The sequence below is a fragment of the Lycium barbarum genome, chromosome 8 (assembly GCF_019175385.1).
Source record: "Lycium barbarum isolate Lr01 chromosome 8, ASM1917538v2, whole genome shotgun sequence".
NCBI classification, from domain to species: Eukaryota; Viridiplantae; Streptophyta; class Magnoliopsida; order Solanales; family Solanaceae; genus Lycium; species Lycium barbarum.
Window position 1 is genome coordinate 26,041,553 of NC_083344.1, and position 27,702 is coordinate 26,069,254.

Genomic DNA, 27,702 nt, shown 5'->3' on the forward strand with positions numbered 1-27,702 from the left:
ATATTACATTTCATTCAAATGTTAAAGGATAAGAAAATTTGATGCTGGCTTTGTAATATTTAAGAACAATTAAATCGATATTGTTCGGGTTGGGAGCTGGGGTAGGCTGAGGGGAGTGGTGGTGCTCTTTGCATATTTGAAATAACCACCGGATCGTTAATTCCCTACATATTTTAAAAATTATTTGCTCCTCCATAACTGTGGAAGTCATATATATAACTATTTGTGTCTTTCGATTTAAACGTTGATCTTGTGAAATATGTTGAGTTCATGAGGTAGAACTTTTCGGTAGATTATGCCAATTAATTTTTTATTCCAGTGATCATAAATTAATTAAGCTTGGCTAAATTTATAGTGTGGTGGTGAGGGTGGGTGGTGTGGGGGGTGGGGGTGGGATGGGATTGGGGTAAGAAAAAGTTTTTTCCCAGTGTAATCTCACAGGTGGGTCTAGAGAGGTATGGTGTACGCAGACTTTACCCCTACCTCATGGAGATAGAGAGGTGGTCTCCAAAAAACCTTTGGTTCAAGTAACGCATATCAAAGCAATTTTAAAAAATAAAATACAGAAGTAAAGCAAACATAACAAATAATAGAAAATCATTACATTCACAAAATATACAACAACAACAATCATACAAATGAGTCATTTCTGGATAGCATGTAGTACACTTTCCTTCATTGAGGGAGCTTTAGTACTCAAGGGCTTGGCAGAGATGGCAACGGTACTGGCAACTCCAGTTTGGGTAAAGTTTGCAGTTGAGGTTTTGGAAGTTCTGGCAGTGTAAGATTGGGCATAGCTAATGTGGGCAATCCAGGTTGTGGCAATGTCGGTAGCTCGGGTTTTGGGAGGCCAGTGGGGAGATCAGGCTTTGGCAAATCCGGCAAAGTTACGTCCAAAAGACAACGAGCCTCTGCTTGAATTGCATGGCTGCTGATTGATGATAAGACAAAGACGAATAGAAGGTAAAGGGAGAGATGAGCCATTGTTGTAGCAGATGATTTAAACAGTTCCAAGTGAACTTTGGTGGATGAAGATGGAGACTTGAGGAAAGTTTATATAGACAGCAAAGTGTGGAGAATGATAATGACAAATGATTTGTGTGGTCGGGAGAAAATTTGGCCTGGTTTAATTGCTGCACAAGTAGCTATTTCACTATGAAATAAAGTTATCACGAATATTTTTAGGCAGAATGGCTTGGGACCCCCAAATTTGCTATCTTTTATTTAGTGCACACCTAAACTATGCGTTGAATTAATTACCCCTTGAACTTAGAAATATGATAGCCTCAACCCCCGTAGATGCTGATGTAGCAAAGAGCATAGATACACTCTCTTTTAGGCGCGTAGAAGGGTGAAAAATTAAAAAATCAGCTTCCAAATGGGGTATTTTTCAACTAATAATTGCGTCATAATCAATAAAATGATTTATTTGATCCAATTATATTTCCTTTTGGTTTTTCTTAAATATACATTGCATATTTTATCCCAATTGTGTTTTTTTCTTTTTCGATATGACGATTATTTATTGGGAAATCTACATGACATGGCAAACTACTACTATTAATTATATTTAGTAGCTATATTTTGAATTAATTACTTCCCATAGCTAATAATTGTATGTTAATGACACTTACTAGCTATTAAGGTAAAATAATTAAACACGTGTGTATCCCAACTCTCTAAGTCAGATACTCTCTCCTCCTCTCTCACTAACGTCTACTTTCTCTCTGGTTCTATTTTGTTCACATAAAAAAGTCACTGTAGTGGGTATTAATTTCCTAATGACATGACATTGCAGGGTCGACATTTATAACCAAACATCATTGTTTACAGTGTCTTTGACCGTATTTTTCATTTGTTTTTGGACAATCTTAACTGTTGCTAGATTAAGAGATTATTCAAAAACAAGAACACAAGTGGTGGCTCAGATCTGCCCGACGAGATGGGTGGAAGTGGATGAGGGTTGTTGGTGGCGGTGGTTGGAGGGTTGTTGGTGGCGACCAGATCTGTATGGTGGCGATTTGACCCATCTTCTCCGTCTTTTCCGTTTTGCTACAGATCTGACCAGAAAAAGGCAAATTGTGAAGATCTAGAATATTTTCTGTTCAAATCTGCCCTCCAAATGATTTGGTCTTTAATATTTTCCGTTCAAATAGGCTTGGTCTTTAACTTTAGGCCTTCAGAACTTACATCTAGCGGTGTATTCATTAATATTTGCCAGATCTAAAAATATTTTTCAGTGCCGGATCTGGAAAATAATGTTTCTTTATGAGGCTATTCAATAATTTTTTAGCATACAATCCAGTATATTCATTAATTTTTTAGCATACAATCCAGTGTTTGGAGTGTATTTTATTTCTTGTATTTAGTATTTTAGTGTATCCGTTAAATTTTAGTGCAAAATTGTGTTTGGAGTGTATTTTATTTCTTGTTTTTTGAAGGATATTTTTTTGTATACAACCGATTTTAAATATAATAAAGTGAATATAATATAAAAATAGCTACAAATGAATACAATTGACTTGAATACAACTTAATTAAATACATCTGACTTGAATACAACGAAATTTGAATTGAATACAGCGAAATTTAAATTGAATACACCAAAATCTGACACAGCCGAATTTTAAATACAATCTACTGTAGTGCGCGAATACAATCTATTGTACCTCGCGTCTACTGTAGCTACGAAATGTAATTAGCTAAAGTGTAGCTATGCCTAAAAAACAACCCTCAAAATGTAGTCATTTATGTGAGTTTCCCCTATTTATTTCAGCTATGTATTTTTTTTTTGTTTTTTCGAATCCAAATCTGAATAACTTAGTTGAAAGTTTCAACTTGAAACTCTATTTATTTTAGCCAAATAAAAATAAGATTTAGCAAAAGTAATGAAGTTTAGACAGTGCATTTTCTACAAAAATATTGCGTATTTTTCTTTTCATGCAATTACTATTTATTTTAACTGTGCATTATTTTTTGGGGGTAAATTCGTAAAAATATTTGGTTAATATTTTATTTGATTTCCTTTTTAGATGCAATGATCATTTGTTCTGACGGTGTATTTCTTCTTTTCCTGGCCAAATATATAAAATAACTTGATTAGAACATCATTATCTTTAGGCAAATAAAAAATTATAGTCAAAATATTTTCAAGTTCTTTTACAAATTTGGCCCGAAAAAAATGATTTAAATAATTGTTGTACTTAAAAAGGTAAAAAATATATATTTTATCCTTTTAAAAATGCCACATGGACAAAAAAATTCATGTGGCAGCGCGTGTGTTACACTTCCATAGGTTGTCAGCGTCTAGGGGGATCTTGCCTATCATATTTTCAAGTTGAGGGGGTAAAAGTTTAGGTGTACACTGCATAAAAATCGACAAGTTCAGGAGAGTCCCGATCTATTCTGCCATATTTTTATGGTCTCTGTTTTTCATCTAAGACATAGCCAGCTCACAATTTAACATCTATGAGAGCCAAAAAAAGGAGCAAATTCATTAAGCAGACATAGATAAAGCAACCAAAAAGAGAGATAAGAAAAAGAGAAACTGGAGGATTAAGTAGTACAGAAAATGAAAGGCAGGGAGCTTGTTGTACAAGTTCAGGAATCCCTGAACACAACTATGTTGTCCATGGGAAGAGTCTCGCGGTAAATGAATCGTCCTTTCCCCTCTCTCCTTGCTTCATGCATCTTCTCATCCACAATGTAATGAGTGAAAAAGTTACAAAACCTATAGTAATATAGTTGACTCGAATAATATTTTTCCCCAAAAAATTGCAATTTCAACATTCCAGGAAAGAAAAAGTGGACCTCCCTTTCCCCATTATTAGATCTGCATCTATAAGGGAGCAAAAAATGTAGCCTGAAAGCTATAATGATGAATTGGCTCAGAAATCAAAACACAAGACAGCTAATGGGTGTTAGCACTGAATGAATGAATCAAAGCAGCTCTCTTTTCAGAATATTTACTCGCCAATCATATCAATTATTCAATTGTTTCAGACTGTTAAAAACAAGTGTTTATTACTCATACTTTCTTGGGAAACCATCTGCAGCACTCATCTACTCATCAATGTACAGAGCCCTGAGAACTTTTTTGGGGGCTATGCAAGGCCTCGTCAACTAAAAGAGGACAGGCAAGTTCAATAACTTTAGACTTGAGATAACCAGACCTTCCCCACAGGAAGCAACACAGTGACAGGATACAGATGATTTATGTCCTACTGCCAAATCAAGATCATCGTTTTCCATCCGTAGGAAAGCAAACAGATGAAATTCTTATATTTAATAGGATCCACACCATGATAAAGACTACCAATTCAAACAAAGATAACTAAAGTTTGCAAGCATGAATGCACCTGACTCCACAAGCGATTAGCTTTTTGCTTCTCAAATGAGCATAAGAATGTTCTCTAAACTCTGAATAAAGTTGCACAATAATTTTCCAGCCATAGTGCAGCAGATTTCAGTACACAAAGCTCACCAGTAAGAAGATATTGAGCCATTTGCCTCCGTGAATCAAGTTTCCCAACCATGCACAGAGTACGCAGCTCCAATGACTGAAAAAGCGAGAGTGAAAAGTTCAGGAGTGTGCCAAATGAACAGACTGATTATTTCTACTACAACCACACAGTGATTGCTGCCAGGAAAAAACTGTTTCCTATAGTGCCAAGTATCAAAAGAACAATATGCATTTCCACAACAATGTGAGGCATTCATTATTCAGCCAGATGTTGGACAAACTGAAGATGATAAAGTTTATAAGTAATGCCTTTGCCATACATAGGACACATATTATTGATAATACCAACAGAGTAATAAGTGGGATCTAAGTAATAAGCACAGTTCTTACTACACTTGAAGGCTGCAACGTTACTGACGAAAAATAGAAGTAGCAGGAGACATCTTAAAAGATGAAAAAGTCATCTTTCCTTCCCTAAAAGCTAGAGTCAAGAAGCCATTATGGCATTTTCCCTCACTACTGCCTAGTAGTTGCAGCACATGCCAACCCCATACAAGGGGGGTTGAGCCTTATTGTTAGCCCCAACCCTTCCTGCATGGGTGGCAGGAGGTCCATCTAAGGGCTGCTGGCCCCCTTGAGCGGGCAAGTAGCTTGTGTAGGGAACTCAACATAGTCCTCTGCATCATTTACCCTCCAAGTACGATTTACAGTTTAAATTTGCCCTCCGTCAAAGTTTAGGATCAAATTTTCCCTCCCCGTTAGGATACCTGATAAATTTGCCCTTATATGGATGGAAGTTTGACTTGGACACAACACAAAAAATTAGCCACGTCAGATCCACATAGGCACCACGTAAGCTCCCAACCCCAATTATTTTAACCGTAACCCGTAACCCATTTCACCATCACATAAAATCATAGAACCCACGTAAGTTCCCAACCCCAACAGATATTGTAACACTTGCATACCCACATTAAGAGATATCTTTTCGTTTTAATCAGGATATCCGTTCTGTCAAGTGTTCCACTTTGAGATATCTTAGGATATAAGTTGGTACCAACAGCATATTTTGAGCAGCTATATAACCTGCTAATTAGACAATTAAGAAGAATATCCCTCCAAAGACTTTTCTCTTGTACATGAAATTACACTAATCTACCCTAGCTGCTTAGCACACTACACCTCATGAAGGAGGACTTGTAGTAATGGTACTTGAAGAAAATTGCCTTAAGAATTTTTAAAACAGATATGTAATTACAGAAACAAACATTAACTGATCTTCGCAGACAAAGAGAAAGTCTGCTTCCGAGGTAAAGATGAAACCCTTCAAATTTAAATAAATGCATACACACACACACATATAATGTAAAATCATTTACGTATGCTGCATAGCCGTCTTATCTTCTTTTGGATGGTAAATACTAACATCAATATTTTCTATTTGAAGCCTCAGATCCCATCCTTTGTTACCAGGAAACTGAAATCTCTGGTCATAAATGTGTAAACTTATATGTTAACGTATATCCCCGTATAATAGCACTTACTGTTTCAATTTGCTGCAGCGCACGGGCTGCTTCTTTTAACTCTTGTCTATTTTAGCTTTCTCGTGTCGCATTGTATTGAGCCTATTGCCCACAGCTTCCTTGTGACGTGTACCAAGTTGTATGTGCCAAAAGATGTCTCTTAATGTGGGTAAGCAAGTGTTACAATATCTGTTGGGGTTGGGAGCTTACGTGGGTTGTATGATTTTATGGGATGGGGAAACGGGTTACGGGTTAAAATAATTTGGGTTGGGAACTTACGTGGAGCCTACGTGGATCTAACGTAGCTAATTTTTTGTGTTGTGGAGTCCAAGTCAAACTTCCATCCATATAAGGGCAAATTTATCAAGTATCCTAACGGGAAGGGCAAATTTGATCCCAAACTTTGACGGAGGGCAAATTTAAACTATAAATCATACTTGGAGGGAAACTTTGACCCTTTTCCCAATAATATAATACAAGTTTTTTGCATTTCATGATTTTCAGCAATAGTGCCTGCGAAATAACCTGCAACTCTGGTGTTTGAAATATCACTTCTGTCTAGCTATGGCATGTCAGGAGAAGTACTATCCCGAGTACTTGCACCAAAGAGTGGTGGTTTTAATAAATTACAGGACATCCTTATTTGTGGCTCCATGCTGAATCTATATGATATCTTGCTAAAACAAATGAACAAGCTATTATTCTTACCTTAATAGATGCATTATACTCTTCTATAAGCTCACTGATTTTTGAGAGCAAAAACTGATGTGCTTGAATCTCTCTGCTCTTGTCCTTTAGTGGACGCCGAGCCAGCCGACCATCATTTTCGGCAGCTTCCACAGCCAAATAATTTATCTCTGCATGTTACAATTTAAACAAGGTTAATATACCTATTAGAGTATAATGTGAAATAGGAAATAGTGATGACACTGGGACCTTGTGGAGAATTGGAGCACAGAACACGAGTGAATGCACGAATTGACTGTGGAATTCCCCTACCTTGAGCGTCAGCAGACCTAACTTCCCTGAAGAGGGGGTGGGGGGTGGGGGTGGGGTAAGAAAAAGAACCTAACAGCATTATCAAATTTTACCAGCAGCCATCAGATACTAAATCAACTATATCTTACTATTGTTTGCTGATAAGTACGATATCTATATTATCAAAAACCAAACTTGGTAAAGAGATACAAACTTGAGTGCAAACGAATTCTCAGAGGAACTGAATCCATTGACATCTTTAAGAATTGGTGTCTGATGTCTGCTCAAAAGCTCCAACTTCAACTGACGTAGTTTATCTTCATGAGGTATCGTCAGCTCAACTTGAACCTGAGAGAAAATGATAACTTTTATGTGAAAAGTAACTAAATACGGCCATAATTAAGGAGGATAATTTGGGAGTGTTGAGATTATTGACTGACTTTGCATCGATTTAGCTATTGTGAATGTGCCTAGCACGTGCATATTAGGCGCTAGGACTTAGAACATGTAATCTTGCCTAGAATCTGTAGCTTACCCAATATGTAACCAACGTAGATTGTATCAATACTTTAAGTTCGATAGAATTGTCAAGCTGCTCAATCATATTATCCCCACCTCTCCAAGTATACAGTATCAAAGGTATAGAAATAAATCTCTACTACAGTCTAAAGCAGAGCCTTCATAAGCCATGAGAGAAGACCATCACTGTTCATCACCTTGAGATCCTACTCAAACGAGCATGGGGTGAGCTTTGGTCTCACCACTACTCTAAACCAATCGCAGGGTCCAGCTTATCTCAAATTCCCATCCTAAGTTCTCCCCTGTCAGCTGCCACTCACCACTTCGAGCCATCGGACCTCAACTCACGCACCGACGGGTGATCAACGTTCCCCCACCCCTCTGTCAAGGACTTTCATAAGCAGGGCTGCCTGAGGACAACAAACATCCCCAACTACAGTCCACCCCTTTTCTTCATTCTGACTGCTGCAGATCCCTACAGAGTAAGTGCAATCCCCTAAAGTTGACTTTCTGGCATCTCCCCTTGTCGGAACTTACCCTGACCAACTCATCTGAGGTCACGACTCATTTGGCCTACAAAACATCCCTGACTATATGCTAGAAATATCATCAGAATCACTCGGTACAGCATTTTTATTTAATCAGTAGACAAACACTAGGTACAGCATATACTGGCAGGTTCTTATCGTTGAACTCCCAGCTCCTATGGTCATGTGTTGTCCATCTCCACTAATCTCACCAACATGAAAGGAAAAGATGACCTCAAATTTCCCTTTTCCTCTATTTCAAGCTCTCCTATTACCACTGTGAAACTGCAGTATAGTTGTCATTACATATCTTGATTTGCTTACGTAGACTTGTGGTTTAAGGGTCAGAGTTACATGGATCACTTAGTTAAGGATGCCAGTGGTACTGCTGTCACTGAAAGGAAATAGCTCAAACAAAATCGAAAAACGGTGCTAAAAATTTCTGACATTCTTTTTATTTTTTATTTTTTTATTTTATTTTTTATGACAATGGAACCTGCAACCGCTACCCTTCGGGTGCGCACAGGGTAAACCCCGCTCCAGTGTAATAGCCCGCAAACCACACAAGAGAGGTAAACCGCACTAGGCAAGCCCTCTGCAACGAGCAAAATTTCTGACATTCTCTGGATCCAAAACTAACCACTTCATTTTAATCCTGTAAAAAAGTTGTAAAGCTTGGGTCGTAGCTACAACTTTATACATGAATAATATGTAATGCATATATAAAGTTGTCTCACATATTGTCCCAGATATTGTTTGTCTCCAATTGATGTAAGGTGAGAAATTAAGGGCAAAGAGAGACATTAAAGGTGAGTTTAACTCCCTCATACCATTCTCATTGCTGCAAAGAAAGCAAAGAAACAAGCTTTCAATGGTCTTGGCATTAGTAGGATTTCGATCAGCCATCGGTTTAGCATGGATAAAATCTTGACAAGTTCTCCTAAAGATGTCACAGCCCCGTTTTATGAATTTCTTTTTAATGACGTTGATACTAATAAAATTGAAATATTTAGCTTTTTAATCTGCAGGAATAGAACGGTTCTCCTAAAAGGTAGGGAAAATGCCTTAGACCTCACTGCAGCTGTTGTGACAATATTGGCTACCCTTAAGACAATAACACTAACCAACATGTTTTTCATAAGCTCATACGGCTCAAAGTTGTGGAGCTGGACTCTTTCCATACGCCTTTACTATTGAGACCAAAAAGCGTAAAAAATAAGTAAAAAGTGTAAGAAGAATGTAGTTAGGAAAATCCCTCAAAGGGTTTGCAGTTGAATTTCTTTAGGGCAGATGCAAATAGATGTAGTTTGATATATCCTGAGCTTCTAGATTTCCAAAGAACAAAGATAAACCATCCAGTGAAACATGTGTATGCATGAGTATCCTATTGAGGCAATTAATAGATGTAGAATCACAGCCGAAACAGTGCCTCCAACAATGTCAGCAAAGGGAAGCTGTTAGCAGTTCGGCCCCAAAATGTCAAAGTAATGAGGTTCGGCTAAAGCATGTAGTCACGCTTAAAGGACTCCCGACAAGCAATATCTAGTATCTATCAACCGCTTCAACCTAATTGAAATGGGGAAAGTACATAAATTACTAAAATGGAATTGCATATGCAACCTAAGAGTGAATGAGCTTGAGTGATAGTTCAGTACTTCAGTTTGGTTCATCCTTTCTGAAAGATAATGCAAAACATACAGTAAGCTTGTAGTCTTACCTGGTCATACATATTACAAGGAAGAGTAAATCCAAAGTCCAAAAGGAGTCTTGCATTTGAAAACTTTCCGTATCTTATGAGCACCTGTAGGAAAATTGTAGTTGATATTCATTCAGACTGCTTATTTCACAAATATATGTCTGCTAGCCCACAGTTATCACCGGCAATAATTTGTAGTAATTCAGTCGATCGTGATATGAACATCTATGCTCGTGGTTTATAGGTGTACCCTTTCATCTTTGATAATTTGAAAGCTTTCAAATATTTGTCTAGAATTCCTTTTGAAAAATTATGATTCTGAGTAAAATTTGATGGATTGTTCAAAGGTAATGTGAGAAACAGAACATGAGGAAAAGAGATTATGAGAATGTGTGACTTCATTGTTTCATGCTTCTATCTTTTTGTATGCACACTTCCCAATGAATACTTTACATTTGTCCAATGTGGGACATTAATATGTACAATAATATACTAGCCTATCTAAGACTCTACCTCAAATTGATGCATACACATCGTATATGCTGAACTTCTTACATATATAACCAACTCAGGACTTGCAAGATCTGGTAAATATGTCTGCAAGCTATTCGACATTATAAATCTCGAGATAATATCTTTTGAGAGTTATCTTTTATCTAATATGTAACAATCAACCTGTGAGTGTTTGATCCTCTCAGAGAACACTACTAAGGATCAGTGACTTTCCGCCTCGATGTCGTTGGTATGTTGCACAGTGAAAATTTTCTCTCCAAACCTATCATACCATGTGAGAAATAGAACACAAGAAACAGTTTTTGAATTGTGTGACTTCAACATTTCGTGCTTCTATTTTGTATGTGTACTTTTGACAATGAATACTTTATACTTGTCCAATGCGGGGCACTAATATGTACAAATTATAATACCATACTAGTCTAACAGGCAAGAAACTAGTTTTCGCATGGAGAATCAAAATAAAGGGATTTAACAATTTAGTTCCATATTTCATTTTACACCAAGTAAAAGAAAAGAGCCATTTTACAATTAAATATTCAAAGTGAAGGCTTGAGATCAAAAGCTAGCCCAAAAAATTTAACTTAATGACCAAAAAGGCAAAAAGTTGCAGATGACACTTTGATAAAGATAGAGAAAGAATAGTATTATATGGAACCAAAAATCCATTCGAGTTGCATGAGACCTGATCACCAGGAGCGTAACTACAATTAGCAATAACCTGCAGATGCGTAAAATAGGGCGGGTCAAACATAAAACAGAAACCTGAGTAGGAGATACACTCCATTAAATGACAGAAGTAATATCCTTTTACCAAGTAATAATATTATATTAAAAAGGGCAAGAAGCAAGCCTATAACAAGAAGTACACCAAAAAGTAGAAAACCTTAGAAAAAGAAATGGCTTTCTATGAAAGACCCCAGTCTTATATACCTATAGGGAACTTAGTGGGTGCTCCAAAAAGAAATAAGGGATAAAAGGCTATTCTTGAACTGGACAAAATCCTCCTCTACTCCACCAAAGGCTTTCTTATTTCTTACTCTCATATGGTCCACATAAGCTATAAAGGAGCAACATCCCATGCCTTGTTTCTTCTCTTCTGTCTTCTAAGAGTCCAGATAAATATCATCTATTTCACCGTGCCCAGCATCACCGACATAATATCAAACCATCTCACAATTTTCCGCCATAGGAAAGACGTTATCCGACAATGTGAGTTGAGGTTATTCACATCTTCATCTGAGCTTTTACACATGAAACACCAACTGACACAAGTAACCTTCCTCTTCCACAAGTTCTTTGCTGTCAAGATTGACCCCTTTGCCGCTAGCCAAGCAAAAGATAACAACTTCCCAGTACTCTAAGGATCCATACTAAGATATGTGAAAAGTCGATTCCTTCCTAATCATGAACTTCTCATAATAGGACTTAACAGAAAAAATGTCATTATTTGCCTCACCGATCTCCATACATCATGGTTATCCAGTGCTTTGGTTGTGAAGCAGCTCAATCAAACTTTAAAATTCTGCAAACTACCAATCTTTCAAGTTCTTCCTAAACCTCAAATCCCACTGCATTTCTCCCCCTTGCAGACTTCGTAGTCGTCGGACTGACATCTCTTTTGGCATGAGATTCTATACATGTTTGGGAATGTGATTCTCTAGATTATGTTCCCGCACCACTTATGCCTCCAAAAACTCACCCTGCTCCCATCACACGCCCTGAATGATATATTCACAATAAACACTTTCTTCCCCTTCAGAATATTTCTCCATACCCCGCACCCATAGGAAAGTGACACACTTTTAGTCCTCCACCCCCCTTCCAAAACCTCATACTTCTCCGCAATTACCCCCTCCAAAGAGCATTTACATCTACCCAAATCTCCATAGTCACTTTCCCAGTAACGTCTTGTTATAGACCCTTAAATCTTTAATCCCCAGTCCACTCCAACATTTTGAAGTAGTGACAGTCTCCCAATTTATCAGGTGGAACTTTCTCTCGCCGCTTCACCTATGCCATAGAAAATCCCTCTGAAGTCTATGCAATTTCTCTATAACACTGACAAGAGCGTGAAACAAAGAAAAAAAAATATGTGGGAATACTCGATAGCATGCTCTTGATTAACACTTCCTTTTTCCCTTTTTGGATAAGTACCTCTTTTGTCAACCGGCATGCCGCTTTTCTACCCTCTCTATCACCAGATTCCAAGCTGCTTGGTTCTTATAAGTTGCTCCTAACAGTAAACTAAGATAAGTCATAGGGAGAGCCAAAACCTCACAATTTAACACCTGCGCTACGGCCTCAATATTCTCTGCCTCGCCAACTTGAAGATGTCACATTTACTTAGGATGATCTTTAGGCCTGACGCCACCTGGAACCATGCCAATACTTGTCTCAAGTAAATCAACAGAGCACTATCAGCATCAAAACACCAAAGTGTCATCTGCAAACAAGAGGTGTGAAACCGAACTTTGTCAACCAACCGATATAGAGAAACCCTAAAGTAACCTCCTGCCACAATTTTATCCATCATCGTGCTCAATGCTTCCATCACTAGAATGAACAGCATAGGGGATAGCAGGTCACCTCGTCTCATTCCTCTTGAACCACCAAAACAGCCGCATGGGTTACCATTCACAAGGACTGAATACCTTACCGTTGAGATGCAAAATTTGATCCATTTCCTCCATCTTGCACCAAAACATAACCGGTGAATATTTATAATGTAGATCAGACTCTAATGCTGTCAGGAGAACGAACATCATGAGAACTATTGCTTTCTTAGACTAACATGGAAATGATACTTAAAGCACATGTCATCATGTGCAGCACATACACACACAGAAAAGGAGAAATAATATGCAACGCAAGTATTGTTATTATTTCAGAGGTAGAGCAGGTGATAATCATAGCTTTTTTTCTGGCAGATGCAAAGATGGAAAACCATGTGTCAAGCTGGTGGAACATACCTCTGAAAGTTGCTTCTCTTCATTACCCAAAACAGTTGTGTCAGAGAGGTCACTATGATTTGCAAAATCTGCAAAAGGAATCTAGAATGTATTGAACAAACAATTCAGGCACCCAAAAAGTAGTCATCCCTGAAACAGTCGTAAAAGACTCAACCTCTCTAGAAGTCTAAATAAGAGCCTGTTTGGATGGGCTTATTTTAAGCGGCTTATAAGCTGCAAACAACTTATAAACTAAAAAAAATAAGTTGGGGTAGCCCAACTTTTTTTTTTTGGCTTATAAGTTGTTTTCAGCTTATAAGTTGTTTTAGATAAGCTAAGTCAAACAGGCCCAATTATTTTTTTGAGCTTATTTTAAGCACAAAATGACTTTAAGCTGGCCAGCCAAACACTCAAAAAAGCTGAAAACAGCTTATCAGCAACTTATAAGTCAATCCAAACGGGCTCTAAAAGGAGTTCGCTGGATGAATATCCTTCCTACGTTTATCAATCAGATGCAAAACAAAATAAAATAGAGTTAATACCTCAAAACCACCCTGAAATTTTTCACGTTTTGTCAGTTTAATACTTAAACTATGGGATGTTGTTGTTACCCCTCTTGAACTATAAGATTTCCTATCTAAAACCCCTTGTGATGTCAAGTGGCATGGAGAGTTCACTCTCTTTATAGTGTGTGAGAGCTATAAATAGGACAAAAAGAGAGTATGCGTGGCATTTTACAGTCATTTTTTATAATTATTATTATTTGTATTTTTTATTTTTTCTTTCTTCCGGTCAACTTGGTTAAAAAGGCATAACACATAACGCGCACAAAATTTATTTTAAGTATGTTTTAATTTTCAAACTTTTCAATTGGGTTTATTATTAAGTAAATTTTGTTCTAATTTGCAATTAGGTATACTGTTATCAGGTTTTTTTTTTAATTTTACTGCTATTTTAGAAATATGAATTTATTGTTATGAAAAAATTATTCAATTTTGAAGAAGAAAAAAAAAAGAAATCAACAAATTTAGATAAGCCAAGAACAAAAGAACAAAGAAGAAAAATATTGTTTTATGCTTTAACGTACAACTTTTTATGTTTTTGTTATTTTTTTGTGTTACTGTTATTTTGATTTATCTTTTTGAATAGAGTTTACGATTATGATTAAATACAGTCGTGATTCTTAACTAGATTTTTTATTGATTATTTTATTTTTGTGTTACTATTATTTTAAGGTTATGGGTTTCAATTAGTTTACTGTTATTAGCAAACGATAGTAGAGATTTGAAGAGAAAAAATGATAAGAAACGAAGAAAGAAAAAATAACAAATAAAAACTAAAAAAATAAATATAAAATGTCAGACGGATGCTCTTTTTAGCCTATTTTCTAGCTCCCACACACTACAAAGAGAGTGAGGTCTCTCTCCAAGCCACATGACATTGCAGGGGGGGGTTTTGATAGGAAATGTTATAGTTCAGGAGGGTAACAGCGACACCCCATTGTTTAAGTATTAAACTGATGAAAAGTGGATAGTTTATGGGGGTTTGAGGTATTAACTCAATAAAATAATTAAATAAAACAAAATAAAAGCCCCTTAACAGAAATACCATTGATACACCCCTAGAGCTTTCCCATGCTCGCGATGTTACTGAAATGTAGAAAAAGGGGTTTTGATCAATGTGGGCATACAGATCCATAATCCATGATATTCAAGGCAATGTTGAAACACAAGACCTGCTCCATGAAAAGGAAACAGAATACCATTCCAACATGCTAGTCTTTGGCTAGGCAGTTGCCAAATAGTTAAGACAGTGTCTCAGGCATTTAGTTTAGACTGGAAAAGCTGGTCAATGAGAACTACTTCCTCTAACCAAATCCACATCAGTAATATGAAACTCACGTTATCAGAAGATAGATAGATGCGTGCTTCCAGCTTCCTTATGCTTTATCTTAAGTCTTTAGATAAATTTCTTCAACAAATAAATCATTCTAGAGAAAAAGCCAAGGAATACACAGATTCTCGCAGCGTCATCTAAACTGTCATAGAAAAAATGGAAATTTTATTTATGTTTACTTCTTACCTCGTAATAATCAACAGTTTAAGGATATAAATACCAACTACGTCATTTGCAAATATTTAAATCATAACAAAATTCACAGGATAAAATGGCGACCATCTTAGGAGAGGCATTTGAACCTCCAACTAAATCATATTGAAATTGCGTGCACATCTTTGCAAGCCTGTAATAGACAACTTCAGCAACAACAACAAGAATCCCACAAGTGGGGTCTGTAGGAGACAACTTAATTCAAGTAATTCGTACTTAAAGAAATTCTTTTAAGAAAGAATGTATCCACACTGAAAGACTTTACCTAAAGCACATGCATATTTGAAGTCCTCTAATGTCACATCTTGGATAATTTCAGAGAATTGGAAGGAAGCCTGAAATCAAAAAGATAATAATATTTGAGGAAATAACTTGGGTAAAGATATATTGCTTTTAAAAGAGCAACAATGAGAAATGCTCCCAGGCACGTAAACCACACGGTTAGTTAAGAGTGTTCTAGTTCCGGGGTATTCGTACATCGCCGGTAAGCTTGGTAACTGTGTTTTACTTCAAATCATCCAGTGATTGACTAAAAACATGGATGACAAGATATATTTATAGTTGGAGATAAGTCATAGATATCACCAAAGATGATACCTTTTCGGAAACATGGTTTGACTGGATGCAAACAAGGAACAACTTGCTACGAAGAATGACAATGAGCTGGAATGTTATGACATGGATATGCAATTTATTACACAAGGCATCAGAGGTTAGAGGCAAGGAAGTCAGAAGGTGGAACCTCAGTGACCATCAAGCTAACTACTTCTGTGCAAAGAAATTTAATGACTTTGGCAGATTTATATCCATTGAAGCGGAACAAGGGAGCAAAAGATCCGTTATTATGCTACCAAAAACAGCATTCAATGCAGGATGGGATGAGCCAGCATACAATATTAAAAGTATTATTTATAGAAGGGATCACATCACAACATAATTACAACCTCCAGTGATGGACTCAGCCTATGCCAAAGCAACTAATAGAAACAGGTGGACAGCCAGAGCTGGAAAAATCATTGTGGATCCGGGGGAAGGGAGCAGCATCAAGGCCAATGGAGATGCTTGGTGGCCAGGTGGGACACTTCAATGGAGAGGAGATCCCAAAGCAGCCAGTTGTTTGAAGATGGGGTTACGGCAAATAGGGAAACTCAACCGGGGTATTTGAAATGTGTGACCATCGATTACTTTTTGAGTTAGTACCCAGAAAAATGGCGGTAACACATTCTGATTGGGGACTGGAAGTGGGAGCAAAAATCTCTGCAGCTGTCCTGGTGGTCACCATCGTCTGGATGTTTGCCCAAAAAAACGCCAGTTTTCGGGACTTGGATAAGAGTGCTAGGTCTTCTCTTACATCTGTGGACAAAAAATAATGAGAGAAATTGGAAAGCGATGAGGAGGATGGATTAAAATGAGAGGAAACTGAACCCAAAAACAACTCGCATGAGTGAAAAGGGAATCTGGAGCAGATTCCTTGTGTTGTCAACATCGATGGAGCAATACTCTTACTCTTTCCAATCTGGAGAGAAATTCCAGTGAGATTCAGTAAGCAACGCAAGCCTAGTGAAGATGGACGGGAGACGATGACTTACTGGGGTGATAGACTGGGTGTAAGGATCGATGGGACGGGGGGCTCATAACAGAGGTAAGGATGATTTAAATTTCAAAAATGAGACACGTGAAGGGACACTCGGGAAGGAAACATATACAGACGAGGAGGGGCATGAATTATCTAATGAGGTGGGTCGGGCAGAGGTAATCTTTTTACCAAAAAAAAATAATAAAATAAAATAAGACACACCTTCAAAGCCCTGATTTTTCCTCGTAGATTATTACGCACTCGAGATACTCGATGAAGAACAGAGGAATATCACAAACTCAATGATGGAAGAAGGAACAATTACGCCTCTACTGGAGAATATTATTTGTGCTACACCACAAATGACAGCAGAACCAGAGGAGCAAATGGAGGAACAAGGAATGATTCAATTGGGATTAGGGCCTCAAGAAGCAGATCTAATGATGGGAGATGACAATCAAGCGTTGAAAATGAGCAAGAATTTTGGGGTTCACTTTCAAGTGTGTGGATGAATGTCTTATCTCTTTCTGTGAAGATTGATAAAAGTAGACACGGGAATAGGGTGGAGTATAGTAGTTAAAATACTAAGACAGCTAAACCTAGGTGATCTAAGGAGGTACAGGTGCTGATAAGCAACACCAGATTCAAGGATGGTGAGCCAAAAAATAGGGGGGAATCTCTTAAAATTCGGTGATAAATGAAGTTAAAAATAATTTCGTGGAATGTGAGGGGGATGAACAAAAAGGAAAAGAGGGCTGTTGTTAAAAATGTTGACAAAATAGAAGGAAGAGTTGGTGGTATTACAAGAAACAAATGGGACTAGAGAGGGGATAGTGATTATGTGGATTATGTGGGACTAAAGAGAATATAGGTATACAGGCAGTCACAGCATTACCTGTCATTTGACAGATTTGAACAACAATTTCCCTTGGTATATCACAAGAGTATATGGTCCTCAATTCTCATTGCAGAAAGGAAAGGAAATTACTGTGGTGGGAAGTTGCTGCTACTAGAGGAATTTGTGAAGGACCCTGGGTTTTGCATGGAGACTTCAACACAACTAGGTTCATTAATGAGAGAAGTAACAATTCCAATCAAACTAGAGCTATGAAGGAGTTCTCTGACATCATTCGGGGTAAGGCTTCCAGGATTGTTAGGATCATGTTCTCTACATAATGGGATGAGAGTTTTAGACACATTCGACAATCCACTTTGCCAAGAGTTGCATCTGACCACACCCTCATCATTTTACAGTGGAAAATGGGAAAATACTAAATCATTTTACTGGTGTATGAGGCTTCAACCCAATTCAGTTAAGAGATGATGTATCCACATAATCTCACATGAAGATTGTAACATAGCTCTGTGCTCGGATTCTGCACTGGATCAAGATACAACACTTTGCTTCTTACTCCTCCATGCTACCAGGTTCCCTCCAACAAAGACACAATAGCCTGTAGTAGATTTTATATCAATTTTGGATCCAGCATAGTCGGCATCTGCGAAACACTCAATACAGGTATCGTTGTGATTGCTATACAATATGCCAAGTCCAGGAGCTCCTTTCAAGTAACATAGAATCTGTTCCAAAGCTTCCCAATGTTTGACCGTAGGTGTGGACATGAACTGACTAACTACACTTACCGCAAAAGCGATATCCGGACGAGTCACAGTAAGGTAGTTTAACTTTCCAACCAACCTTCTATATCTCTCCAGATCATCAAAAGGATCACCATCATCTTTCATAAGATGTACACCGGGAACCATTGGAGTACTGCAGGGTTTGGCTGTCAACTTTCCAGTGTCTGCAAGAAGGTCAAGAATATACTTCCTCTGAGATAGAAAAATTCCCTTCTTGCTTCTAGCGACTTCCACTCCTGAGAAGTATTTCAGTTGTCCCAAGTCTTTCGTGTTAAACTTAGTATACAAGATAGACTTGAGAGAAGAGATTCCTGCATAATCGGTTCCTGTAATAACAATATCATCAACATATACAACAAGGAGAATAGTTCCAGCCGATGATTGCCTGTAGAAGACTGAATGATCATATTTGCTCTTTTTCAGTCCAAACTCTTGAACTACCTCACTAAATTTTCCAAACCAAGCCCGGAGGCTCTGCTTCAAGCCATACAAGGACTTTTTCAAATGACAAACTTTCCCATACCCCCACTGAGCAATAAAACCGGGTGGTTGCTCCATGTACACTTCCCCTTGAAGATCACCATGAAGAAACGCATTCTTGATATCCAACTGATGTAAAGGCCAATTCTCAAAAGCAGCTAGAGAAATGAACAAACGGATAGAAGTCAGCTTGGCAATCGGAGAGAAGGTGTCTGAATAATCCACTCCATAAGTCTGAGCATACCCTTTAGCTACGAGCCTGGCCTTAAGTCCTGCCATACAACCATCTGGATTAACTTTAGTTGTGAACACCCACTTACATCCCACTGGTTTTTCCCGTCGGGTAAATCCACCAAATCCCACATGTGGTTTTCCTCTAAGGAATGTATTTCCTCAAGCATCGCATCTGACCATCCAGGATGATTCAAAGCCTCCTTCACAATTTTGGGTACAGAAATAGAGTCTAGAGAAGCAATCAAGGATCTAGACGTAGAAGATAATCGATCATAGGAAACAAAATTAGCAATGGAATACGTGGATTTACAAGTCCGTGTACCTTTGCAAAGAGCAATTAGGAGGTCAAGGTTTTCTGGAGGATCAGATGGAGGAGAATCTGATGACAGAGGAACGGGTGCAAGGCATGTATCATCAGTCTCTCGTCTTCTCGAATAAACTTAAACAATTAGCGGTCTTGCTGGAGTAGGTGCTGAAGGCACAACAATCAATTGGTGCTCAATAGAGTAACTAGGAGATGGAAGAATAATATCATCTGATTGTTTTTCCACAGCACGAGTAACCTGATAAACTAACCACTCATCTTCTTCCCCTTGACTTGTAGAATTAGGAGGTCTATAGAAGAATGGTGTATTCTCTGAAAATACCACATCATTTGACAGCAAATATTTGCCAAGTTTAGTAGAATAATATCGATACCCCTTCTGAAGACGAGAATAACCCAAGAAAACACACTTTAATGCCTTAGGGTCCAATTTGGTTATAGATGGTCGAACATCTCGAACATAACACGTGCTCCAGAATACCTTTGGTTCCACTGGAAATAGAGACTTGTTTGGAAAAAGAACACTGTAGGGCATATTACCAACAAGCACAGTCGATGGCATGCGATTAATCAGAAAACAAGTTGTAGAAACTACATCGGCCCAAAACTATTTAGGAACCTTCATTTGAAACAAAAGTGCCTGAGTTGTCTCAAGTAAATGCCAATTCTTTCTTTCAGCAACTCCATTTTGAGAAGGTGTATCAACACATGATGACTGATGAATACTGTGTCGTCTCATGTAGGAATGAAACGACTCTGACATGTATTCTTTAGCATTATCACTCCTCAAAGTATAGATCATAGCATTGAATTGAGTTTTGTACGGATCGTAGCATTGAATTGAGTTTTGACTTCAGCACAAAAGTGAGTAAACACTTCAGAACGACTTTTCATAAAATAAATCCAAATCATTCGAGAGAAACCATCCACAAAAGTGACAAAATACTTATGTCCTGTTTTGGAAACGATAGGACATGGTCCCCAAAAATCAGAATGAATTAGCTCAAAAGCTGACTCAACCCATTTATTAACCCTTAGACGTAACGTGCTGCGATGATGTTTTGCAAATTGACATGACTCATAGTCCAAGGAAGAAATACTTTGAAACTGAGGACAAAGCTTCTTCAACATAGGTAAAGAAGGATGCCCAAATCGACAATGTGCTTCAAATAGAGACACAACACCTGAGTAGGTAGCAACTCGAGGCTCATATTCATCAAGGATATACAGATGATCAAATACATGTCCTTTGCCAATAACTTTATGCGTCGTAAGATCACGAAATAGACAAAAATCAGGAAAAAACGAAATATAACACTTAAGGTCTCTGGTAAGTTTACTCACAGAAATCAAATTAAAGGCCAACTTCGGTAGAATTAATACCGATGACAGAGTAATGGACGAGGTTGGTTTAACAATCCCGGAGCCCACAATATTACAGGTTGAGCCATCAGCTACCTTCACAGGAGAGTGTTTTGTGTGATTGAAAGCTAGAAAATACATTAGGATTACCTTTCATGTGATATGTGGCACTCGAATCAATGACCCACTTATTTGAAGAGGAGACAAGGCATGCTTTACTTGACTCGGCAAGGGTAGTAACTGAAATAGATTCCTTAAGTAATTTTTGATATTCAGAAAATTTTGCAAACTCATCCGCCGAAACCACAATCATTTTATCAGAAGGTGGGCTATGAACCCCAAAATTGTTTTTCTTATCCGTCATCATCATTCTTTAATGAAGTAACACTAACAGTAATCTCCAGCAAATATTACTTAAAGAAAATCCATGTAAGGAATTAAACTTCTTAAAAAGGAGCAATTAGATCCTGTAGCTTACGAAGACCAAGTAAGCAAATAAGATCCAACCACAAATCTTGACCAAGGAAACAAAACCTGGAGCTTTTTTAGCAAGAGTGATCGGAACTTAAATCATGAAGTAAACTGCAAAACACCGAGTGGAACTGGGAACACCAAACACTGGCCGGAAATACCAAATAATTGTCAAGGTAACTTCTCCAGATACTGACCAAACCAGATGAAAAATCTGATCCGAAGTTGATTCTCCTTCAAAACGTGGTTCTGTTATCAGAGAACCACCAAAAAATCGACTGTAAATCTTAAGGCAACCTCGGAGAATGAAACTGGAACGAGAATGGGTAAAAAAAAAAATGCCCCTCCACGCACTTTTCGGAAAATTTTGGTCCGAAGCTCTTCGACGGCGCGTGAGAGTCACGCACTTTGAATCCGGCCACCGGATTTTGGGTACTTGTAGTTTGGAGAGTGGAGGTTCTCCCAAGTCAACTGGTAATGATCAATTGCACGATGTGACAAAGATTCCGGCGAGACAGAGCTCTTCGACAGCGCGTAAGAGTCACGCACTTTGAATCCGGCCACCGAATTTTGGGTACTTGTATTTTGGAGAGTGGAGGTTCTCCCAAGTCAAATGATAATGATCAATTTCACGATGTGACAAAGATTCCAGCGAGACAAAGCTCAACTCCAGCGATGTAGAGCTGAACTCCGGCAAGAAAAATCTAATTCCGTCGAAGCCACAGATGTCGCTCTGATACCATGTAAAGATATAGCACCTGGGCCTAACTCAACCCCAAAAGCTAGCTCAAGAGGGGAGGATTGCCCAAGTCCATCTAAGCAAACCACCAGTTCATTCCTCAACCAATCTGAGACTCTAACACCCCCCTACATGCCCAGGCCAAACTGAAGCGTGGACTGGGAGTCCAAACGGGAATGGACCTGGCTCTGATACCATGTAATCGAATTGAAGTTAAGTTGTTATCTTATTCCAATAGATAAGCAAAGTATAAATACAGTACATCATGGTGCTAACTAAGGAAAGAAATGAAAAGAATTCCTACAAATCTGTCCTACAAATCCCTACAAATATGCTCCTTAACTATGGCTATGTACATTACCAATAATGAGTCTATATACATTCTGTAACACAGATAAACAGCATATCAACAAATATAGCCATCACCCACCTCATGTTTGCTGTGGCACTAATTTTTTGTAAAGCTAACCAAGGGAATCTCAGACACATCAGATTAATATTGACCTTGTTTGAAGCGGTTTCAGGGTTACATGTGAATTGGAAGAAGAGTAAGGTATATCCTGTAAATGAAGGTGCAGAAACTCTGATTTTAGTTGGTGTCCTTGGGTGTGAGGCGGGAGCATTGCTTACATAATATTTGGTATTGGCTCTAGGATCAAAGAACAGCAATTGGAAATATGAAATAATGTACTGGATAAATGTGACAAAAACTTGCTAATGGAAGGCTCAATATCTATCAGTTGAAGGTACAACCACTCTGATAAACTCAGTGTTGGATGCTTTGCCTACATATGTTATGGTTCTATTTCCGCTCACTTCCAAGGTGGAGAACAGGTTGGATGCTATTAGAAGAAATTTCTTGTGGCATGGTAACACAAAAAAGAAGGATACAATCTAGTCAGATGGAAAACAGTGATCACAAGCAAGGCAGCAAGAGGCTGGGGAATAAGAAACTTGAGATTACATAACAAGAGCTTAATTTCCAAATGGTTATGGAGGTACGGCAAGGAAGAAAATAGCTTGTGGAGGGAGGTCATAACACAGAAATATGGGAAATTGGGACAATGGGACAATGGTGCTCTAAACCTGTCATGACAGCCATTGGGGTGAATAACTGGAAATCCATCAGAGCTTTCTGGGAAGATTTTGCAGCTAATATTGAATTCTACCATGGGAATGGTACGAGAATAGCTTTTTGGTCTGATAAATGGATAGGACATGAGCCCTTGAGAGATAGATGCCCTGATATTTTTAAGTTATCACAGCAACATAATGCAACTATTAGTGAAAGTATGGAGCCAACATGGATGGGATCTCACTTTCGGGAAAGCATTGAATGACTGTTAACTGCACACAGTGGCTGGAGGGATTGAAAAGGTAAATGACAATGAAGATATCATGATATGGAAAGGCATAGGCAAGAAGGTTTTCACAGTCAGAAGGCATATGCATATTTTTCCACAAATGGACAACAGAACATCAACTGGACATGGAAGCAGACTTGGAAGATCAAGATACCTTACAAGGTTAATTTTTTACATGGCTGGTAGCAAGAAGGGATTGTCTAACTAAAGAATATCCACAGAGAAAGGGTATGCAGTTAACCTTTAGATGTTTCCTATGCAAAAAGTTGAAACTAAAAATAACAGCCATCTTTTCCTTCATTGTATCTTCACTTCCCAACTATGGAATCTGTTCCTGGCCCCGGTAATTCAGAAACGGATAATGCCAGGAAATACATGTGATCAATTAAAACCTTGGAACTATGTTGGAAGAATGGACAAACAGAAGAAGTGGTGAAGGATTTTTCCAACTTGCATTTAGTGGACTATATGGAGGGAAAGAAACAATAGATGTTTTGTAGATAAGAGTAGCTTCATACAAGTAGTTAAAGTGAATTGTATTTTAAATTTTCATTTTTGATGTAAAAAGTCTATTGTAGTGGATGCAAAATCTATTCTACAACTTCTGGAAGCCTTGTAAAGTACACAAGGGTTGTAGCTTGTAAATATTGCTACCAGCATAATCTTTATGCTGATGAATAAAATGTTAACATTGTCAAAAAAATGACTTGAGTTAAATCTCCAGCAGCTAAATATCCATAACTGATTTCTCCAGATATTAGATCTTATATCACTAATAATAACATTTTGGTATAAGAGAACAAAGGTTTGATATCTTCATGTTTTTCTTCATGATGGTAATTGCTTCTTAACAAATTCTTAGATAAGATCAACATCACTGCTGTTGGGTGCATAAAGTGACTCTAACCATTCACTAACTGATCAGTTAGGGTAACATTAAATCACGATAGCACTACTCAGATTTAGAAGTGGAGAAATTGCATGTTGATACTGTTATCACAGGCAAGTAAAACTGCAATGAATTTCAACAGCAAGTGAAGTAACAAACCGAAAAAAGATATAGAGCCCTTTCTAACCTCTTTAATTGTTAAAAATTCTTGTTCGACAAACAGCTTATGCATAATTGTTTTCTGATGTAAAGAACTTTGTTGAATCATCTTTAACTCGTTCTCATCCCAGAATATCTGCAAAATTGTAAACCAACTAATATCAACCTTGCTGAAATGAAAATGTTTCAGCATATGATTCTGGAATCAGATTCCTTACTCCCAAACATCAACATATATTTTCCCCCTTCTCTGCAATCTCTTTCCAGTGAATACAGCCTCTCATTATGACTCGGATGTCACAACAACAACAACAACATACCGAGTGAAATCCCACAAAGTGGGGTCTGGGAGGGTAGAGTGTACGCAGACCTTACCCCTACCTTGGGAGGTAGAGAGGTTGTTTCTAGTAGACCCTCGGCACAAGGACAAGCAATTCAAAGTAGTGTAAAAAGTCAAGGCAAAATACTATAAAAGCATGATAAAGCTATCTAGAAAAAAATAGCCGTAACAACCTCAAATGAATATGAAAACCAAAGCACATGAAACAACAGATAGTCGCAGAAATCGAAGGACAATAGACTACAAGATTAATGCTACAACTACTAGTATGAAAGGATAAGTAGGACAACACTCACCTACGTACTAACCTTCTACCCTAGTCCGTGTCCTCCATAACTTGTCAAATCCATGGATCCCTAGAACTTAGTAGAATGATTCAAAACTACCTTTTAGTATCCTGACTCTCTATTGACACAATTCCATCTCGGGTTTTATTCATTTAGAGTGGTATGCCCTCTTCCAATCTACTTGTAGAGAACTAGTTATACCCCTACCAAGATGAAGAAGTGTTAAAGAAGGATGAACTAAGATTAAAATTCATAATAAGGGGATGTTGACGTATATTCAATAAAATTTACCGTGTTGTGCATATCTTCAGGACGGGGAAGACAAGTAATGTAAGGGGCCCATTTCGATTTCTGCAAACAACACGGAAGGACACAGGTGTAATAAATCAGCGTGAGTCCAAATACACAAACAACAGAGGCACTAATTGGAGCCAAAGTCATGTAAATTCATGGTACCTTGCCCAACTTCTGCTCATATAGAATCAACAAGGCAACTTTAGCAACATTTCCCACATTATCTCCTAATAATGCATCGATTCCTCTAGGAAGATTATCAGGGGCCAATTGCTGCAATAAGAATGTATATTCTGTCAGGTACAGTAACAGAACCACTTAAACAGTTGCTAGAACTCCAGTTAAAGAATCACATACCACATTGTATGGAACCTTCAACAAGAAATTGCCTGGTTTTATAGGGTGACGAGCAATGAGCGACCTGCATATAGAAGAGAAAGTCGCTTGACTTATCCGTCAAAGCTATTAGGGGTCGTTTGGAAGGAGGTATTAGAGAAAATAATACTGGTATTAGCTTTGGTATTATTTAATCTCTTGTTTGGTAGTATTTCTTATACATAGTAAACCATGGCATTAACAATACCAGTACTATTCATAATCTAATATACCCTATTCAGTACTATTTAAAAATTATGCAATGCATGTTATTTAATACAACAAACCAAACAGTCGAAAAAAACTAATGTCAGCATAATCCTAGCATTATTAATGCGAGCATTACTAATACACCCTATTCAGTACTATTCTTACTCTACCAAGCAACCCCTTAGTATGTCGCATAACACAGTAGAGTGAACCTAGTATATTTTCCAGGTCAGCAGGATCGAGAAAAACAAAGAAATGTTTCTTTTTTGCAAAAGACAGTAAAAGAAATCAATATTAAGAAGATAAAATTTCACAACTGTTGATCATCACAAGCATAGAAACAGATGGTAATCAGAGCAAATGCAGGATGACCTATGGCAGATAAAAAGAGGCTAACCTTCCATAAGCAGACTTCCCAATTGAAAGCAAAGAAGATATCTCCACCCCTGCCTCGTGTTCCAACCACGGCAAAAAGTCATTACACTCTTCATCGATGTAGCACTGTACCACAAGGGAGTACTAAAATTAGCAACTTATTCACGTCCACTACTCCAAATACTAAACAACACGGGAATATTATATTAATTGGATTAAATGACTGAAATAGGAAAATTACAATAAGTAAGCAACAGTGAGTGATTGATAAGAACAAGTAGAGAGAAATTAAAGATAATAGAAAACATAGATGAGTGAATTTAGAGGAAAGCCTTGGTGGAGAAAGTGAAGTGGGAGCGGAGCCGAGCGAGGAGTGAGAGTGGAGGCCGCCAGGTGTTTGAAAATGTAATCAGCATTTCAAGGATAATCAAAAGCCAAATCTTATGCAGTGATGAGATAAAGCAAAAAAAAAAAAAAAAAACCCCAAATCTTCGCGCCTTGGCATACAAATAGCCAATTTTGGGACCCCGGTTTAAATTGCGGCCTAACTTCATAATCTATACCTATATCAATATATTTATATTATACTCCTCCATTCCATATTAATTGACCTTTTAGGTTTTCTATTTTATTTTAAAATAAGTAACGTTTTAGGATTTTAAGAAAAAATTAATCTTATTCTTTCAAATTTACCCTTATTTATAATCAAGAATCATTAAATAACTTCTTTTTTTCTAAACACTAATTAGGGGTAAGTTAGTAAAAATACTCATAATTTTTTAGGAGTAAGCAATTTCTTAAAGGGTGTGCATGAGCTAAAAAATCACTCATTATGGAATGGAGGGAGTACTAGCCTTTGTTTTACATGTGTATCTTATGTCAATTAGTATAAACTTTTTAAATAAAATAAATAGTATTAAAATATATTTGTGATAAGTAACACCAATTTGGAAGGAGGGAAGGGGGAGCACAAGAGATAAATGATGAATATATTCGACCAACTAATTAATCGTCGAAAGTAAAATGATTAGATATCGTCTGAATATGTAAGATTGAACAACAAAATTTAATTAAATAGGTATAGTGTGCAGTAGACGAAAAAAAAAGTATGGTGTATAGTGAAATTAATTTTGGTATAATTAAGTACAAGTATGTGATATGATCATATCTTGTTTATTACTTCCTTATAGATAACATTTTTGTTGTATGTATATTTCACAAGAAATCGAACTTTAACATAATTTCTCATAACTAATTCGCTCAGTTCTTTCTAAACCTTTTGAGAACTTTTCTGTTTTTACTC

General features: G+C 37.5%; 2 protein-coding genes across 10 annotated transcripts; both read right to left on the reverse strand.

Annotated features, from left to right (window-relative positions):
- Positions 1-696: 696 nt before the first annotated feature.
- LOC132607770 (protein PELPK1-like) lies at positions 697-984 on the reverse strand. The gene has a single exon (XM_060321850.1). The coding sequence runs from the start codon at positions 982-984 to the stop codon at positions 697-699; it is 288 nt and encodes a 95-aa protein (XP_060177833.1).
- Positions 985-3,927: 2,943 nt separating this feature from the next.
- Positions 3,928-26,946, reverse strand: LOC132606071 (ribulose-1,5 bisphosphate carboxylase/oxygenase large subunit N-methyltransferase, chloroplastic). Of its 9 annotated transcripts, XM_060319393.1 has the most exons (15): positions 26,732-26,934; positions 26,422-26,525; positions 25,797-25,860; positions 25,602-25,712; positions 25,437-25,496; positions 24,547-24,654; positions 15,544-15,613; positions 14,778-14,818; positions 13,191-13,271; positions 10,904-10,939; positions 9,727-9,810; positions 7,178-7,311; positions 6,922-7,010; positions 6,694-6,842; positions 3,928-4,559 (listed from the first exon to the last, which is right to left on the reverse strand). In XM_060319393.1, exons 1-15 carry the CDS (start codon positions 26,813-26,815, stop codon positions 4,413-4,415), a joined length of 1,362 nt encoding a protein of 453 aa, XP_060175376.1. In that variant the 5' UTR covers positions 26,816-26,934; the 3' UTR covers positions 3,928-4,412. The 9 variants fall into 9 exon arrangements, 8 of the variants coding, with proteins under 8 accessions (XP_060175376.1, XP_060175380.1, XP_060175378.1 ...); XM_060319397.1 differs by lacking the exon at positions 24,547-24,654 and having other exon boundaries at positions 26,732-26,935; XM_060319395.1 differs by lacking the exon at positions 14,778-14,818 and having other exon boundaries at positions 13,191-13,258.
- Positions 26,947-27,702: the final 756 nt, after the last annotated feature.